The sequence below is a fragment of the Thunnus maccoyii genome, chromosome 6 (genome assembly GCF_910596095.1).
Source record: "Thunnus maccoyii chromosome 6, fThuMac1.1, whole genome shotgun sequence".
Taxonomy (NCBI): domain Eukaryota; kingdom Metazoa; phylum Chordata; class Actinopteri; order Scombriformes; family Scombridae; genus Thunnus; species Thunnus maccoyii.
Window position 1 is genome coordinate 5,466,125 of NC_056538.1, and position 19,959 is coordinate 5,486,083.

The 19,959-nt window shown below is 40.6% G+C and overlaps 1 protein-coding gene across 2 annotated transcripts in view; it reads left to right on the forward strand.

Moving 5' to 3' along the window:
- The window catches only part of LOC121898364 (unconventional myosin-Ic-like), a 60,565-nt gene that overhangs the window by 33,391 nt on the left and 7,215 nt on the right, over positions 1-19,959 (forward strand). For both annotated transcript variants that reach the window (XM_042413364.1, XM_042413365.1), the window contains 18 exons: positions 4,102-4,257; positions 4,715-4,830; positions 6,764-6,962; positions 7,694-7,774; positions 8,077-8,256; positions 9,627-9,725; positions 10,619-10,729; positions 11,788-11,859; positions 12,075-12,194; positions 12,930-13,003; positions 13,586-13,691; positions 15,330-15,410; positions 16,052-16,143; positions 16,315-16,409; positions 17,032-17,078; positions 17,210-17,290; positions 17,876-17,981; positions 19,007-19,124. In XM_042413364.1, the coding sequence (XP_042269298.1) occupies positions 4,102-4,257; positions 4,715-4,830; positions 6,764-6,962; positions 7,694-7,774; positions 8,077-8,256; positions 9,627-9,725; positions 10,619-10,729; positions 11,788-11,859; positions 12,075-12,194; positions 12,930-13,003; positions 13,586-13,691; positions 15,330-15,410; positions 16,052-16,143; positions 16,315-16,409; positions 17,032-17,078; positions 17,210-17,290; positions 17,876-17,981; positions 19,007-19,124 (1,934 nt within the window). The remainder of the gene's footprint in view (positions 1-4,101; positions 4,258-4,714; positions 4,831-6,763; positions 6,963-7,693; positions 7,775-8,076; positions 8,257-9,626; positions 9,726-10,618; positions 10,730-11,787; positions 11,860-12,074; positions 12,195-12,929; positions 13,004-13,585; positions 13,692-15,329; positions 15,411-16,051; positions 16,144-16,314; positions 16,410-17,031; positions 17,079-17,209; positions 17,291-17,875; positions 17,982-19,006; positions 19,125-19,959) is intronic.

Consider the following 19,959-nt stretch of genomic DNA (forward strand, 5'->3'; position numbering starts at 1 on the left):
GGAAGTCATATGTTTCATATGTTTCCAGCTGCAGCCACAGCAGCGTGTTTGGATTGAGAGAAAGAAGAAGTGGATAGTTAGCATGAGCAGCAATAGCAAAAATCAAATGTAAAGAGGTTGTAATACTGCTGACACTGTTTGATTGACAGGTGAGAAGTATACAGACTTATCACAGCAAAGACTGATAAGCAGTAAAGAATGTTAGTCAGACAAACACGGCTCTCAGGATGCACACACACGCACAACCACACACACGCACAACCACACACACACACACACACAGCTGCGGTTTCTTTGCTTTCTGAAGAGATGTGTGAAACAATAGGTCACCAGAGTTCATGGCATCCAGGAGCGAGAGAAACAAAGATGTACGAGACAGTTATCACAAATATGACCTCACACGTGCACACATGTTTCATGCATGTGTGCATTTTAAATAATACTTGGAATAAACTCTTCAGAAACACAGCAGAAGAGCAGCTGGTGTATCAGTTTACACCGCAGCCAAACAAAGTCATGTTGTTTTAATAAAGAAGTCAGTCAATAATTGGCCTTTTCCCATCATGCCATCAGCAACCATAATCTGATTTCATGTGTAGTTTTCCACACAACAGCAGGGCGGAGTAACCAAGGAGATGGAGGTGTGCTCCTTCTTGTTCTATTATTTCTACAACATTAATTTAATGCTTTTTATGTAAAGCAGCAGCAGTTGGACATGGTCAGTTTATATTAGCAATATAGAGTTGCAAAGTATGTGGTGCAATTCTGGGCGCCCCTTGTTCTAGAGGTAAAAGTCCCATCAATATTTTCCATAGTGAATGTTACGTTACTCACAGTTTGAACACTTCTACAGTTTGGATCAGCATGAAACTCTCCTGGTTAAATCACCAGTACAAAAGACGAACAACTGCTTTAGAATATATCTGGTTCTTTAATACAGCCAATGACAGCCAATCACTGAGCTTGATATTCTGTCACTTGCACCGCTAATGGTGTGTGAAAGCTATAGATGAAGGTGTTGATAAAACTGATTTTACAATGTACAGTGAAACTTGTTTCACTACACTCTCGATAAGGTGTGAGGAGAGTGAACAGTAAATAGTGAGGTTGATATCAGTGAGATAAAATTACAAACACTAACACTTGATAAAGTACAAGCATCATTTCCTGTTAATCCCTCGTGTGTAGGTGGGCAGTTTGAATCCAGCGTGGGGATGGTGGACTCCACCGCTGTTAAATTACTAGATACAGAGGTTATTACAGAATGTCTATTGCTGAAAAAAACATAGTCCATACAATATATCAAATCTGTCTGTGAAGCCTCCATGAGAGTTGAAGAAGCTTACAGTGAATGTAGCCAACGTGTTGTAAAAATCAACACCAATATTAACTGCAGGTTCTATTTATAGCCGTTTAATATGGGAGTTGTATAATAGTGTCTCGTAAAAGTTTCTGGGATGAAACTGAATCGTCTGCACTGTGGATCAGTGCCATGGTTGTGACTTTGTAGCGATGTGGCGTACAAACACACACATGCACATTTTACAGCCCGGATTAAGAAGTAGAAGAAGGGCACCAATGAAAACTTGAGTCATCATCAGATCATAAAGATAAGAGGTGAGTCAGTTCTAAGACTCCCTCTTTAAAAGGCAGTAAAGATAAAGTGCAGGGACGGCTCACTGCATTAAAGCACATAAGTATAACAGACAATGCTTGTTAATGGTATTTGTCATTGCCTGAAGTTGTTTTGTGGACTTAAAAAAAACACAGAGCATGGTCCACACTAGTGTCCCATGGTTTCTCCCCATGTGTGAAGCACCGTGGGACACTGGAGCTCTCCTTTGAAAGCCGGGATCAAACATATTCATGCATACTTGTGTGAAATCCACTCAAGATGTTGTTCACGTGTGTGTCTGTTCTGCAGTGATTGAAGGTGTTGTGTTCAGGGCGCTGCTGTGTGGAATTTCAGGGATTATTGTTAACTTTTTAGTGCAGTTGAAATGGAGCGATGGTGCAGGACTGGAGTCATAACCTGGCATCCAACATCTCATATCTCTTTACTCCTTCCTCTCACATGTCTCTCTCCCGTCTCACCCATCGTTAATTAATATGTTCTCTCCTCCCTCAAGCTTTCTCTTCTCTTTCTTTCTCCATCTCTTCTTCGTGGTCTCCTGAGGGATGAAGACTACTGTACTGCTTAACACAACAACAACACCTGCTGTACTTTATGTGTGTGTGTGTGTGTGTGTGTTGACTGTCCCCGTCCCTGCGCTGGCTGCCTCTGCCCTCCAGCACAAGTCTAGTAGCTGGTTGTATTTTTGTCCAACCGGGTACATGTTAAAGATGGATGTGAGCAACATTCGCAATCTTATGCTTAAAACTCAAGCTTCTATTTTAGAAAGCGGCTTCCTGGCCAAACGTGTCGATGATCTGAAACATGTAAGTGTTACAGTTTGACTTCGCTTCTCATGCTAAATTAGTTCTGTAAATTTTTTTTTAAATATGTGCAACCTGGGTGGGGCTTGTTGCACTTAGGTTGAAGTGATAACTTTAATCTCCACATCTGAGTTCAACTCCATCTCCGTTTCTAGAGGTGGTAAGATCACTTAGAGGCTGTTCTAAAGAAAACATTGGACCAAGTACAAACAGAAAATCTCTGCTTTGTTTAGTTGTATGTGTTTGAATGAATGTGAGGTCTTTTGGACTTCAAACAGCAGGTCTTGGCATTGGTTTGAATGTGCTCTATTGTAGGTTGAATGCTGGGAGGGGGGATTTTGGATTTTCTCTATGTCCTAAAAGATGTGAACTTACGGGACAGGAAGGACTAAATAAACCTTTTGGGATTTACTTGCGCACAAAAATTTTTATCTCAATAAACAATGCATCTGATTTGGATCTATTGTAAGACCCTCTGTTGAAGTTTTTGGATTGAAGCTGATGGCAGATGATTATTTGTGCTCATATCCAATATCTGTAAATTTTAGAGTTTATGGCAAAGAGACTCCAAAAGACAGATAATAAAACCTGGAACACTAAAACTCTTCTGAACCCCTGAAAAATACTCGTTGGACCTGTTGGTCAAACTGCTGAATAAGATTCTAATGAGGATACAGTCCTACAACACTGCAGTGCAGCTTGACACACATTCAATTTTTGAGGTTAATAACAATATTCATGTTTTAGAGTTTAAAAAATCTGATAACAATATGTTTGCCAGTATGAATGTTTATAAACACATAACATGAAACCATTTGTGATAAAGATCCTTCAAATTTAATCTTGCAAGTTCATGCTTGATGTATAATGTTAACTCAAGGTCAGCTACCTTTTGCCAGAGCTTTTAACAGCAACTCATGACCTTCTTTATCATGGATACTGAGAGAAAAAAAGCTATCAAGTGGACCATGAGTTACAATTCTTTAGTCAAAAAATGTGTTTTTTAAAGAACTGTCAGCAGGACATGTAACAGATCCTGATGAAAAATAAACCTGTCAGTGCTCGCTGGTGTTATGGTGACACTGTTTCAAAATGACTTCAAACATATCTTCTGCGCTCACATTTCTTCTTACTTCATCAGCCAACATATACACACAGATATAAATACATCTGCACTATCGGCTGATTTATCAGTCAGTCAAGGAAAACACAAACTGACCGGCAAAATATCCATATTTACCAAAATCCTGCTTTTTTTTCAGTTATTCCATCGTGTTTTTGTTTTAGTTCATTGAGAAAGTGTTGGCCTCCGCGCATCACAGTTTGAATCCCACAACCACCTGATACTCTAGCTTATACACACACAGTGGGGTATTAAACAAGGTAGTGCACTTCTTCCACTTCCTCCACTTGGTGCTGTATTGATTTATGATTTTGAGTGCTGGTTTACTTTACTCGTCTCACTCCTTATTTCCTAAATGAAGATGGATTATGTGTGTGTGCGATATGGAGTGTTTGGTGTTTTTCATTCCCTCCCTTCTTCATTTCTCCAATTTCTCCTTGCGTGGGACAGCCAAACCATGACTGATGAAGTATTACAGTACATAGGTTATGTTGTTATGTTCAGTCACTTATCCCCTCTACTCCCTGTTTGTCGTCCTCTAGGTGGTGGCTAGTGACGGGGTGCGGGCTATGATGGAGTCGGCCCTGACAGCCAGAGACCGGGTGGGCGTGCAGGACTTTGTCCTGCTGGAGAACTACACCAGCGAGGGCTCGTTCATAGAGAACCTGCGCAAACGCTTCAAAGAGAACCTCATCTATGTGAGTAGTAGTAGTGAGGAGGGTGGGGGGGTTGTGTCCTATTCAAGTCTGCCTTATTTTTATGACAAACTATCTTTAAATAGCTATAACTTCAGAAGCAATATACAGGAAGAAAAGTAACCAAATCACAGATATTTCTCTTGGTGACAGTGATACAGAAACATTTAGAATTGTGAATTTTGGTGATGCAATCACATCCACAGATTGTTTTAAGAAGTGAACTAGAGCTTGTAATCACCTTTATAGAAACCTGTCATCCCTCCTAGTTAAAGACTTGGATACTCTAGCCAATTATTGATGAAACTCAGGTCCATCAATGTTTGCAGAAGTTGACCTTCTCTTTCTGTTTATTATTATTTAGTTAGTTATCAGTTGTCTCAGTCCAAGTGTCTTGTTTAACATTGATCTTTCAGTGATCTTTCTCATGTAATGTGACATTATATTTCCTCTCCATCAGACATACATTGGTTCAGTGCTGGTGTCAGTTAACCCCTACAAAGATCTGGAGATCTACACCAAGAACCACATGGAACGGTACCGTGGGGTCAACTTCTACGAGGTCTCACCACACATGTAAGTACACGACCTCTGCATACCTCACATCATGCTGCTCAGTACCGTTACATTTACAGCCAAATCAGTTGTTGAAGAGTTAATAGAAGACAGAGGCATGTGAGAGAAAAGATTCAGTGCATTTCATCGCTATTACAGGAGAAACATATTTTTTACTCATTAGCACAAACATCATTCATGGTGAACAGTATGTTTAGTGTTGCCTGTTTTTTTTCCCCTACAACCTAAAATAAAGCTTACCAAGCTTTTCCCCCCACAAAGACATAACATTTGTGGCACCTGTGTTCTAAATATTGTCAGAGTGTGTGTGTTTAGTGGTCTGTGGGAATATTTGAAGAGTCACAGTCAACCAACTACGTAATGCTCTCATGGTCATGCCATGGACAGCCTGAAAGACGTCATGGCATGAGGTAAAGTGTTTGTTTGAAAGGTTGCCACAGGAATTGTGAGGGGATTCCCCGTTAAATCTCCCCAGACCCTGTAGGTCAGCTACAAAACAATCAAGTTCATTATGGAAACTGAAAGTGGCGTTATTGAAACCTTCTTGAATCTCTAGCTAGCTCTTTCTCTCTCTCTGCTGTATCCACTGGTAGTTTTTTTTCTTCTCTTTGCTTCAGTCCCTGAGTGTATGGCCAAATGTTTTCTCTCCCTGTGAGTGGAAAGAAAGATGTGCTTTGGCAAGTCGAGATGGAGGGCTGGAGAGAGAGGGGGAAAGAAAAGTAAACAAATGATGGTACCAGGCAAGAGATTTCCTCCCTTGAGAGGGAATTCCTCTGACCAGAACCTGACCCCCAGCTCACATCCACCCCCCCAATATCACACACAAAGATTACACACACATACAGTATGATGCGGCTATGGCCAAGCTGCCGTTTTTTTATCTTCCAGCAATTAGTCTGGTGTCAGAAATGTGTCCAAACAAGCTGAAACAACATAGCAGTGCTGATAGCAGCACAGGGCTGATAAATAATACTGTAACTAAAACCGGCTGCACTCCACTATGGACATTATGATTCATACTGGAAGTCAGTCCAGTGTCTTTCCATGTTCACACAGTATGATGTGTTATCATATGATACTTTCCGAACACATGTTCTCCAAGAGATGCTAAGTGCTACATTTTTTAAACATCATCATCATGACTGATGAATGATTCTTGTCTATTTTGTTAGTACATAGATGTGAATTTTTATGCAGATTTCCATTTAACCATTTATTAAGTTTTATTTCATGAATATTCGGTGTATTCTTTCTTCTCTCTAATTACGTACTTGTTTTAACTGATAACTGTTTGACTGGACCCATTCTGTAATTTAGAATTTAAGCTGCCAGTGGAAAATACTTTTGCCAATATTTAAAGCTGCTATAATCAATATTTTTGTGTTGGCAATGAGTTACATAACTATGTGCAATGTGAAAAGACTCACTCATAGAGACAAACCCACAGAATGATCAACCAGCTCTGGAGCTTTTTGAGGTTCTTTCCACTCATTGTTTTGCTTTTACTGCCCACAACTTTACCGATAGTGTTCATTCTCACCACTCTCATCACATGTCATTTGTTTTCAGCAAAAAAGCTCTGATAAACTCCCTCTACGCTACCTACACAGCACCAAACAGCAAAGTAACAAAGTCAGGGATTAGCTGGTTCAGCTAAGGATGTAAAGATATTTTTCTCAGGAGTTAGTGGAGATCAAAACAGAACTAAAGGAGAGTGAAAACTGGACTTACAATGTTGCAATGTTTTTCCCTGCGTGTGAAATGTGCTAAATAAATAAAGCTTGCCATGATAGGTGATGATTTCCAGAAATGTTTTTACATAAAATGTGTCTCAAGGTGTTTCTCTGCCTGTAGTCCAAGCTTTGTCGCCCATTTGTCTCCACACATCCTGCCGACCACCTGCCTGATCATGTCTGTCCCTCTGCTCCTCCAGCTATGCGGTGGCAGATAACTCTTACCGTTCCATGAGGACAGAGAGGAAGGATCAGTGCATCCTGATCTCCGGAGAGAGCGGAGCCGGGAAGACAGAGGCGTCCAAGAAGATCCTGCAGTACTACGCCGTCACCTGTCCAGCCAGCGAGCAGGTGCAGACCGTCAAGGACCGCCTGCTGCAGTCCAACCCTGTGCTGGAGGTGAGACCCGACGGCACTTCGTTCATCTGGAAGAAATCCTGTCTGTGGACTACACCGAGAGCTTTTCAGCATATTGGATTTATTGTACAGCCAGATTTATCATCCTGCTGAGTGATGACCGAGGGAGATGCTGTATATTGATTTGTTGATGAATATGAGGCTGATTTTTATACAAGATATCAAGCTGTCAGCAGTTTGAAATGAAGATCTCAAAATCTCAAGATTAAGAAAAATAGAGTTTTAAGGCCAAAATAAGTTCTAAATATCACACTGTCATGAATAATGTTTTATTATCTTTTTATTTGGGCATAAATCTGTCATTCTCCTGCTGATAAGTACCAACATATCATATTTTTATTTAAAATATTACCAGTTATATTAACATTTTATGTAAAGTTATTCAAAATAGTGTTGAATTCATTGTTTCTGTGTCAGGTTCACAATGGTTGTTTTGGAAAATGAAGGCAATAGAGAGGTGTTAAGTTTACTGCAGCGCTTGTTTTGATGTGTGGCATGTCTCATCCAGATGCTCTCCAGATGTGTGTGTGTGTGTGTTTGTACACTATGCCTTGTAATCTGCGCTACTGTAGACGAACACTGCAGGGACTCTTACCTTCTTGTCTGTCTCCCCATCTTTATGACACTATTCCTCTCTGTTTTCCTGTTATCTCTCTTCCACTCAATCCATCACTCCTCACTCTTCTTCTTCTCTCCTGTCTTTATCCCTCCAGGCCTTTGGCAATGCCAAGACGTTGCGTAACGACAACTCAAGTCGTTTTGGCAAGTACATGGACATTCAGTTTGACTTCAAGGTGAGCAGAATAGTCTGATTTACACTGGCAGCTACTTTAAACATGGTCCAACAAGCCTATCTTTAGAAGGGAGCTTATTGATTGTTGCAAGAACTTAAAATATTGTTCCCTCTATATAGATTTTGATTTTGACATTAATCACATCACTCCCTCTCTCCTGTATCCGTGCTTGCGGGTGCACAATATTTGCCATGAACCTGCATGTTATAATCATACCTCAGTACCCCAGCCTCAACCTCTCCTCCTGTTCCTCATCCCCTGCCCCCCCCTTCTTCTCTCCCTGGCCTTTGTCCCGTCGGCAGGGTGCCCCAGTGGGAGGCCACATCATCAACTACCTGCTGGAGAAGTCCCGGGTGGTCCACCAGAACCACGGAGAGAGGAACTTCCACATCTTCTATCAACTGATTGAGGGAGGGGAAGAAGACCTGCTGAGACGCCTAGGCTTAGAGAGGAACCCTCAGCAGTACCAGTATCTGGTCAAAGTAAGCATGTGGTACTTACATTTCTGTGTCTGTGAAGTGTTAGCAAACACAGCAAGGTGTAAGTATGTAGTGTGACTTTGTGGTAAAAATTTACTAGAAGCTAGAGACGGGAGCGGTATGCATCTTTCAGTAGGGCTGGGCAGTGTGAAATTTTTCAGTAAGAGTGTTAGGGTGTGCCATATTGCTGTACATTTTTATGTGATTAAAATGTGTCATAATATAGCAACAGCTATTAACAACACAACGTAACGCTATTACACTTAATTCACCATATTTCACCAAGTAGAAGCAAAGAGTTTCATTTAGTTATGATGTTTTCTTATGTCTTTTTTAGTATCTATATATATTTATGCATATTGTAATTGTAATCTGTACTGTGTTGTGTGATAAGATGTGTAGTGATGCTCCTCAAAGAGACCACCAAGCTAACTTTCTGTCAAGACAGCTAAGTAGTTTTGTAGAAGTCTCATAATCTCAATAGTTTAGCCTTATTATGAATATTACTAAAAATGAAACATTTTTATACCAGACTGCATTCAGTTTTTTGTTGGTTTCATATCACATCACAGGGAACTTGTGTTTATGTTTCTGCCTACAGTTTTGCATGTACTTGACAATAGAACTACACTATCTTAATTGCATTTAGTTTACCAGCATGAACAGCATCTGGTAAATGTTGTGGTTGAACTGTGGTTTATTACAGACATGCTTGTAAAACTATCTCCTCATGGAGAATAATCTGCAACAATGCCAATTCATAGTTAAGTCCCAATGAAGTCATTCCTGAACCACACCTCCAGCCCTGGAGAGAAACCTGTAGATGAATGTAAACCATCTGTAAATTCTGCAGTAGGTCTCTCACTCTCACTCGCTCACTAACTCAGTCTCTCTCTATATCTTGACAGAAGCCATAGGTCTGTAGGGTGTGTGTGTGTGTGTGTGTGTGTGTGTGTGTGTGTGTGTGTGTGTGTGTGTGTGTGTGTGTGTGTGTGTGTGTGTGTGTGTGTGTGTGTGTGTGCGCGTGTGTGCGTGCGTCCCAGTGGGAGTTCTGGTTAATAGGCTCTCAGTCAGAGGCTCTCTGTACAGCAAGAGGAGCTTTCCTCCAGGGGGGAAATCTGCCTTAAGGCACTAGCTGAACCCTCCCCTCAGTGAACACACACCAATTGCTACAGAGCAAAAACATTTCACATGTGTGCTTGTGCAAATAGGTGTTCACATCACATGTAAACACCTATTTACACACCAGATTGTTTATGGGTTTTGCCTTGCATGTTTGTAACTTCACAACGAGATAAACAGCCTGAACTAGACAGGACATAAACAGTGTGTTGAAAGTGCTTTAGGTTGTTTTCGTGTGTGTGTTTACATAGGGTAACTGTCCCAAAGTGAGCTCCATCAATGACCGCAGTGATTGGAAGGTGGTGAGGAAAGCCTTGAGTGTGATTGGCTTCAACGAGGACGATGTGGAGGTAAGGACTAAGTCCAAGCCGTGCAAATCATTCCTGACATGTTTGTTTTGTTACCTAAAGTAGTGAGGGAGATGTGGAGTCTAGAAAATATTAGCTGTTTCCATGAAGTAGATAAGCAGTTTAAGTAAGGTTGAGGTTATCATCTCTCACTCTGAATTTCTAAACATGTTGCATTATGTTTCACTTCTTACTTTCTCTCCTACTAACTGAATTAAAAAACTATTTCCTGTTTGCACCAGACTTAATTATTACCACCCTCGCTATGTGTACTGATAGCAATACAACAGTCTTTATAACAGGTTGCTTTATAAACAGTAAAGTACTCCTTGTGCCTGAGGGGGCTGAGGCTGTTCCTGTTTGAGACCTGTGGACGACAAGAGTAGGATGTTTGTATTTGAAAGTCTTTGGTGGACAGAGGTGACTGAGTGTGTGTGTGTGTGGCTGATATTATATGGTGAGAACTTATTTGTACTCAGTGTGGGAGTTTTCCTACATACTCATGAGTCTGGGCTTGCTTCCAGAGCTCACACTGCTTATAGAGTGAGGGGCAGGTGTGTGTGTGTGTGAGCAGTTTTAGTTTGGTGAGCACATTGTTGCATTCCTACCATGTTCAATTTTTAAACTTAATTTTAAACAAAGTCACCCTTATCTACCAAGTCGCTCATAAAGATAGCCTGGGCAGTAAACCCAGTATAATCTTATCGGGCCGCAGCTTCTCATCTCTTTACCTTTGTTCTCTTCCTCCCCTTCAATGTCCTTCTTCTTCTTCTGTCTCTCCTTATTTTTCCTCTTCATATTATTCTGTATTCTGTGTTCACCACCCTCTCACCTCCTTTCTTGTACTTTCTTTGCTTTCAACCCTCTTCTCTATGTCTCTATGTTTGCCTGTGTAGGAATTGTTGAACATCATCGCCAGTGTGCTCCACCTGGGGAATGTGCAGTACGGCGGAGAGGACGGCATTGCCTGCATCACCTCTGACACACAGATCAAGTACCTGGCCAGGGTAAGACACTAGACCAAGCAGGTTCATAAACACTCCTAACAGGCCATCAGTGAAAAAAAAGGCTCAGGTCCATATTTATCAAGCATATCAGAATCCCTCCAAGGAACATTTAACTTGGACTAAAATACTCCCTCCTCAGAGTAGACTTTACTGGCAAGCCTTATGAAATAGAGCTTCAAAATAAATGTTTGTTATATATATGTTAATGTATAATAGTAGCTATTTTGATGCAGCTGTGTAAATGAGTCAGGCCTGTCAATCACATCATGTTATAACATCATAGTGTCACATCAGGAAAATGATTCCTGTAATGTCACACAGTATATAATAATATATCTCCCAAATACTACAGTCTGCATACAAGTTGAAATAAATGAATGAAGTACAAGAACCTGATATTAGATTATGTCTGTTATAATTAAGTTGAGCATCGGCATTTGGCCAGGGAAGAGGGAGTCCTCAGCCATTGTTTGGGAACATTCTTTATCAGTCTTATGTAGGCAACATACAGGCTCATGAAATATCTGAGACAAAAATGAAGACAGCATGTGTTCTCCTCTTCATCCCACACAAAGCCAATTGCTGTTTTTGTCATAATTATCTGTTAATGAATTCATTGTCATCAAATGTTTCCAAAACATTCCTCTTCCCACTCATTGTTTCTGCCTTAAAGCAATCTCATGGTAGCTCCAACATGTTGGAACACCTCTGAAGCTCTCCTCAATATTTACTTTGGCTAGTTAGGAATGATTTCCTACTCTGAGAAGCTTGATAAATACATATGATCACATATCTGTTTATTCCTACAAATGCTGGTGAAGATTTAGCCAATGAAATCATCTGCACACTGCTCTAGAAAAAAATGGATACAACAGCCTCCATTCATTTCAGCTTCAATTTTCTAATTATGTGTGATGTCAGACATAATCAGCAGATACCATACGCAGTGATGTCACTGCTGCTGAGCGGCCTGACGTCTGTCTGTTGACATGTTTGGGGATCATTTATTCATGACTGGAGGAGCCGTGGCGTGTGCTAATGTTGTTATGCTTTTCCAGTTGTTAGGAGTGAATGGGACGGTGCTGACAGAGGCACTCACACACAAGAAGATAATTGCCAAGGGGGAGGAGGTAGGTTTGGATATTACACACTCTCACTGTAGCACAAGTGTGTGATAAGCGTTTATATACAAAGTTTTCCTGTCTGTGTAACGTCTGGTCCAGTTTAATTACATTGTAACCTGTCTTACTGTTGCTGCTGTTCTCTGTATGACTCTGTTATTGTATGTCTTTGCCTGTCTCTCCTCACCATCACCTTCCTGTGTGTGTGTGTGTTTCTTCTTCAGCTGATGAGCCCTCTCAACCTAGAGCAGGCGTCCTCAGCTCGGGATGCTTTGTCTAAGGCAGTGTATGGACGCACCTTCACCTGGCTGGTTAACAAGATCAATGCTTCGCTGGCATACACGGTATAAATATGCACACACACACACACACATATTCACTCACTGCACTAACTGTGGCGACTTCCCATTCAGGGGATGTACATTTTTGATCAGTGTTGACCTCATCTTACTTTGAGGAAGTCAGATCACTCACATATAAAACATACTACATCTATTAAACTGAAAGCAAACTTGACACAAACTGGAGTGCAGAGCATGTTGATGTCTCTCCCTCATTCTGTTACAGCACAGCTCCACCTTGTGGACATTAACCAGTCCAACAAGTCAGCACAAGGCCTGTGTTACACCAACATACTCAGTATAAACTCATATGAATGTGTTTTTTTCCTGAATATTGCTACAGAAAATCAATCTGTAAAATTTATTTTATTTCACACACATTCAATTTCATGATTTAATTCTTAAATTATGATTTTTAAATAGAATATATTTTAAACTTTTATTATTTGATTTTTTGGCCACATGAGAGCTGCACAACAAGCTGTAAACACAACATTGGCGTATTGACTTGTTATAAACTCGATATGACAAAAGTGTTAGCAAACTGTACTCTGTCTCTGTGGTTTGGGGCTGAGGAGGTTTGTACCGTGGGCTTATAAGAGCTTTTTGCTGAAAACGGTGAATGAAAATCAAGGTTGATGAGAGCAGCGAGAGTGAATCAAAACAATAAAGTTGGTTTTAAAACCAAAACAGTGAGCTGAGCTCCATTTACGAAGTTTTGTTCTTTTTCTATGACAGGATGACTCGTACAAGAATTACTCTGTCATCGGCCTGCTGGACATCTATGGCTTTGAGGTCTTCCAGCACAACAGGTACAGTATTAATGATTTTATCAGCTGGAGCCTGTATGATAAGGTTTGTTGTGTAGTTCATTGTTAGTTTACAGCTTGTTAATGCTGAATTTAAACCTTTCATGAGATTTGCTCAACAGCTACAAATCCATCTAAACCGTAAAGTAATGGAAACACTGAAAACTAACCTACACAGTTTGATTTAAAAAAAATCTTAGCACAAGGTAGAAGAAATTAGAATTTTCTGGAGCTTTCAGCCGCATCTTGTGGCCTTCATCAGCTGCTGGAGTTTGCTCATTTGCGTACTGAGGACTCTGAGTAAATGCTATATGCTGAGATGCAGCTGAAAGCTCCAGAAATTAGTGGACTTTGTGCCAAGAAAGATGTTAAACTGCTATTTCTAAGGACAATAATTAACCTTCAACCTTAACCTATACAGTACCCTATAGCCATATATGGTATGAATTACAGTGAGTGGGTAATATTAGCCTTCAGTGAAAGATTCACCACCAATAGTGTGAATTAATGAGAACAACCAGCATGTTTATGATCCTGTGCTTTTTTTCCCCTTGAGCTAACGTGTCTGCTGTCGTTGTGTTGCAGCTTCGAGCAGTTCTGTATCAACTACTGTAACGAGAAGCTGCAGCAGCTCTTCATTGAGCTCACCCTCAAGTCGGAACAGGAGGAGTACGAGGCCGAAGGCATCACGGTCAGACACCGCTCTCTTCCCTTCCTCTCACACACACATCCCCATCCCACCTCCACTGTTTACTACCAAGTGTGACAAATGTACACCTGCAGTTCTTGTGCAATGTGATCATGCGAGTGGAGAGGCACATTGATTAGCTCTCTTGTTTTTAAATCACTTTCCTCCTCCAGTCCTGTCAGTCTCCGTTCATCTTCATCACGCTATCTGATTCTGTCCCGTTTTAACCTCCCGTCATCACACTCCTCCTCCTCCTCCTCTCTCAACCAGAGTTTAGGCTTTGCAAAGAGCTCCTAATGTGATTGTGGTTGCAGTTTTGTTTGCTGACGTAAATTTGATAATCTAATGTATTATTCTGCTGTTTCACTGAGGCTTTTACTCCAAGTGATTTACAATAAGTGCGCATATTTTTAGAAGATGCTGCACCATTAGGAATTAAGCCACCATCTTTGTTATCGTTAGAGCTGTGCAGTCTTTTATTTATTTACAGTTAAAAGCTTAAATGATACCTCTTAAGGAAATTACGTATCTAAAGGCGGCCAATTCAAGATCTGTCATTAGAATGTTTTCCTCACTTTTCACTCTTTGCCTTCATTTGTATTCGTTGTATTTATATTGTTTTGTTTTGCTTCTCTGCAACAAAGAAGCCGTTTGTGTGCAGTCTAATATAAATGCACTGGTTAGAGAGCAAGCAAACAGGTTGTGGGAGAAACTTGGATTCACCTCTCAAAGAGCCCATTATCATCAGACATCAGGGCCGTGGGCCGCGCTCTCTGTCATCTCTGTGGAAATTATGTGGCTGGTAACATGAATACTGCTGCACTCAGCCAGTAGGGCTCTGCGTTCATGTGTCCACATACAAGTGGGTGAGCAGCGAGTCTGCGTGCCGGGATTCCTGGGATTCTGCAGATGATTGAATTTATGGTCACTAAACGGTTAGAAGAGTTGTAATTGTATCAGGGTCAGACTGATATATTTTTAAATTTAAAAATAGTTACATTTATACACCAAATTTTATGGTAGTCTTTTATCAGGCGGTCTTTGAGAGCCTAATTAGATACAGCTTGGTTTGGTAACCTCTCTGTGCAGTTGAAGTCCAAACTAGTGCGACTACTTGGAAAATAATAGGTGTAAGACAGCAAGCATCCTGTGTGCTACTCACTGAGTACCAGCTCCTGCCATCAGGGAGGAGGTTCAGAGTGCCACGTTGTCAATTGAATAGATTTAAAAACTCTATAATAAAAAATGTAATTGGCAGCAGGTGAAATGAGGATAAAATTGATATAAAAACCAACAGCTCCTTCCTGTAATTTTTTCTGTACTATAGGTTTTTATCTATTAAACATCAGTGTGTCTTTTTTACTTTATTATTATTATGTTTTTTATATTTCTTGTTAGCTGGTAGCTGGTATTTCCCGGTAGCTGTCTTATTCTTACTCTTTTATGTATGTGGAATGTTTTTGATGGATGCAGCATGAGTGTTGGCATCAGTCTATCAAAATCCATATTATTTCAAATGAGCGTTTAAATCTGTTTAATTTTTTGTGATGATCCTGTTAATTATGCCAGACAAAGCCAGCTCATGTCTGACTAATAAGGTTTATTTTCACATGATCTCTAACTAGAGTTTTGTCTTTCCAGTGGGAGCCGGTGCAGTACTTCAACAACAAGATCATCTGTGACCTGGTGGAGGAGAAGTTCAAAGGCATCATCTCCATCCTGGTGAGGAGACGCTCTGCTCTTCGTCTCTTCACAGCTGAAGATTTTATTTTCAAAAGATGATTAAATTCACAGCATAAAATACCCAATGAACTTGTGGCAAGATAAGGTGTCATATTACAAGAAGGGTTTGACAATTTGGGAAATAATCCTGGAGTCTTGTCGTCACTGTGAGATTGCTAGACAACCAGAGGATACTCCCTTCAGTTGTTGTACAGATTAAACAAAGCACATATAATATATTGATTAGTTAGCTTTAGAGGTGCTGGCAGGCAAATTTTGTTACATTTCGACACAGCCAGGCTAGCTGTTTCCCTTGTTTCCAGTCATTATGCTAAGCTAAGCTAAGCTACCTGCCAGACAAATATGAGTAGAATCAGTCTTCTCATCTAACTCTCAACAACACCACAAATATGTTTCCCAAAATGTTGAACTATTCCTTTATTGCTCAGTCATTACTGTAACAACCAAAAACTGGTTTTATCTCACTGCATAGTAAGTTATGACTTCAGCACCATTTGTGTAAACTCTAAACACATAAAGTTCAGTATCAAGATATTGTAAATGGGGGGTGTAGTCTTTGAACAGTTGTTTGTTTTGTGAGATAATGACTAACAGCTGCTCCTCCTCTGCTGCTGCTACAGGATGAGGAGTGTCTGAGACCTGGAGATGCCAGTGATTTCACCTTCCTGGAGAAGCTGGAGGACACTGTGGGAGGACACCCTCACTTTGTCACGTTAGTTTGATTCCTACTCTTGTCTTTTTTAACTCTCAGCAACCAGCTTGGTCTCACACTACTTAAATATCAGAGTGTCTGCTTGTTAGACTGCTGTACTGAATATGTGTCCACTCCATTCACAATATATCCACACTGCGTTTCTGTGTGTGTGTGTGTTTTACCCTGCAGTCACAAGCTGGCTGATGGAAAGACCCGAAAAGTAATGGGCCGTGACGAATTCCGACTGCTGCATTATGCTGGAGAGGTCAACTACAATGTCAACGGTGTGTGTGTGTGTGTGTGTGTGTGTTTGTGTGTAGCTGTAAACAAGCTCTCCACATCCCTATTGTCCTTCTCTGTTTGTAACTGGAAACAAGTACAAGCAGATGAAGCGTAGCAGCTAAGGCCGGTGTGACCTCATGTCTTCGGATGTTTGGTATTGTGGTGAATTTGGCACGGAGGTCAGACATGCAAAACTAATTTCCAGCACTAAACACCAGTACCATTTGCCAAATACACACATCATCCAACCAAGACAATTTTATTTTAGAACTTTGTTTCAATGTGACTCACTAACTTAACTTAATGCCTTTTATGCCTGCTGGCATGTAGCGAAATCTCATAGAAGTGTAACTGGAGGGTTATCCCCTTTGAACTTCTGCAAGGCTTTTAATGTGAAATGTGCACTGGAAGTGTTGAGTTTCATGGACAGTAGCTGATCGAAAAAACAGCAAAATTGAAGTGATGGGAAAATCAGTAAATATAAACAGTGTTTCTGTTTGAGAAGAGAAATTCAGAGCGTGAGTGTGACATGACTCTGTCTATGTACTGAATAACCAGTGACAAGTAGTGGAAATGATTAGTCAGTACATGTATCAAACATAAAGTTGATCTTTTCTTCTTCAGGATTTTTGGACAAGAACAACGACCTGCTCTTCAGGAACTTAAAAGAGGTGAGATTTGACTTTAGAATGAACAGGAGGCGAATAAATTGAGAGGATTGTAAGAGAAGCACTTTGATAGTGTGATACAGTGTTTGGCTGAGTCAGACGTTCAACGATGTCCTTCGTATTGTGTTTTGCAGGTTATGTGTATGTCAGAGAACAAGATCCTCACCCAGTGTTTTGACAGGGAGGAGCTGAGCGACAAGAAACGTCCAGACACGGTGAGATACCTCACTCTGCGTGTGTGTGTGTGTTCTGTTTGTGTCCTCAGGTTTTCTCTGTCTGTTGTGCACACTCCTATAAATGATGCTCTCATGCATCCCAGCATACTTTCCCACAACAAAACAAACAGTGATGTGTTTCCCCTTTCCAGTATTGAGTGGGCAGTCTGATGGGGATTCTCTGTGGCCTCCCACTCACTGAGGAATGCCCTGACACTTGTGTGCCCTTCACACACACACACACACACACACACACACACACACACACACACACACAAACATACACACACACTTGAACAGGGTACTGTCACAGGCTGGCAAGTTAGAGTCCCAGTCCTCCACACTGGGCCCAGTGTTCAGTCTCTACTGGACTGCCAGTCACATCAGCCACTCCTCTGCTCGCTCCTTACCTCATCATCTCTCCTTCGCAGTGAACGCTGCAAGCTTCCATTTCACTCTCCTCTTCATTAGCTTCTAGAAGTCTTTGCTTCAGTGACTGACCAGCGTCCTCTCATCTTCATCTTTCCATCCCTCTCTAACCAGCTTTCTTCTACTGTTTCTCTTGTTTTGCGTCTGCCCTTCCAGGCAGCAACCCAGTTCAAAGCCAGTCTGGCGAAACTCATGGAGATCCTCATGTCCAAGGAGCCGTCGTACGTCCGCTGCATCAAGCCCAATGACTCCAAACAAGCAGGTATGAAGTCAAGTCTTGTTTTGCATAATATAGTACCAAATAGGAATTCTGAAATGCTTACAGAAATACTGTCAGATACTGAGTTAACTAGCTGGGTGACGGTGTTGTCATAGTGTACTCCAGGATTAAAAACCATATGTAGTCAGAGGTGAAACTGGAGACTGACAGAGTAAAAGAAGAACATCACAAACAAAACTTTTGTTGTTTCTTATTGTTATGATGCCAGGCTTGTTGAACATCTTGGATTATCACAATTTATTGTAACTTTTCTCTGATATAATCTACATGTAGTAGAGTTTCCTACCAAGTAATTGATGTACATGTGCAAATACATGTGCTCTTCCCTTTTTTACACATACAAAGACGTTACAATTGTTTAATGGAGGAAAAATGTATATTTTAGTATTGATCTCATGGGCTGACATAAAATGTAACAGACATAAGTCTATATTGTACAGTAATGGTAACTTGATTGGATAGTGAACTACAGGGAAGAGTTAGTTTCAGTAGAGTATAATGACCCTACCATTTTTACCATTTATTGATAACCCATGATATCATTGTGCAAAAAAAAAAAAAAAAAATCAATTCCACATTATACAATACAGTTTGGCGACGGAAACTATGTAAGAGCTTTGATGTCAGCTTTATGTAACAATTCTTGTAAACACAGTTGAAGCAGCTTAGCAGCTTCAATAAGCTAATATTTTCCCAGAGACGTCATGTTAATCCCGTGCTTTCGCTAATTCCAACCAAAACAGTTTGTTTTAAGATGCATCAGTGGCTGCGGCGTAAACTCTCCGTGTGGTTGTCAGTATATCGGGCCGGCCTTTGTTTCTCCCCACAGTTGGCCTTTTGTTTAGTTTTATACTGTTTCTCTGTCCTTTGTCACTCCTACTCCTGCTGCTGTTTAGCATTTACTGGTTTTCTCTGGTTCATTTTCTCCAACAGACTTTACATTTTTCTCAGACTGATGTAACCATGCTCTCCATCTCCCACTCTTTCCCCTCTCCTCCTGCTCCCAGGTCGATTTGACGAGGTGTTGATCCGTCACCAGGTCAAGTACCTGGGACTGATGGAGAATCTGAGGGTGAGGAGAGCCGGCTTTGCTTACAGGCGGCGCTACGAGGTCTTCCTACAGAGGTGATCAGCTGCTCATTTTTTTTTTTATTCTGTAAGGTACAATCATGTTACCTCTTGTACCATGAACTACTGTATGTTATCAAGGACATAATCAAACGTATGTGCTTCTTGTTGTGTTCTGATACACAACTGAACTGATATGACTTCCTTGTTTAGTCAAATACACCAGATAAAGCATATAGTACAACAAATACACCACATACTACAGTACATTTACTATAAGAAGAACATTTTTACCACTTAGAAAATGTCAAATAGCTCCCAACCAGTGTCATGGTCAGTTTCAACAGTGCCTGTCATCTCTAATCATGCGATAAATACATAGATATACAGTACAGTACAGATACAGATTTGTTACTAATTTGTTTGAACTAATTGCCTGCACCTAATGTTTTTGAGGGAATATTAAAGTACCCCCTAGAATCTGAAAGGTCTGACTCTACCTTACATCATAATACAGTAAAAAAATGATTTAAAATACTTAAAATTATGGATGGTGTGATGAACTAGTGAGTAAAGACAGCATAGACCTTTTTCACAACAGACACGTATTGTATGTGTAAATGTAAAAGAAATTAGATTTGGCAATGTGCCATTTTAAATCAGATTGAAGGTTCTATATTTATTAATCGTTTTTTATTGCCAATGAGTGAACGTGTTGTAACGAAACTTAAAAAATGAGACCTTCCCTGACTTTGTCAGTTGTGTATATCAGCCTGTGGACTGATTTCTATGTGAAGGACCCGGGCCAGATCTTCCACACAAATCTAATGGATGTGATGTTTTTGCACACTCCTGAGTTCCTTGCTTCTCTCCTGCTAACGTCAACAAACGA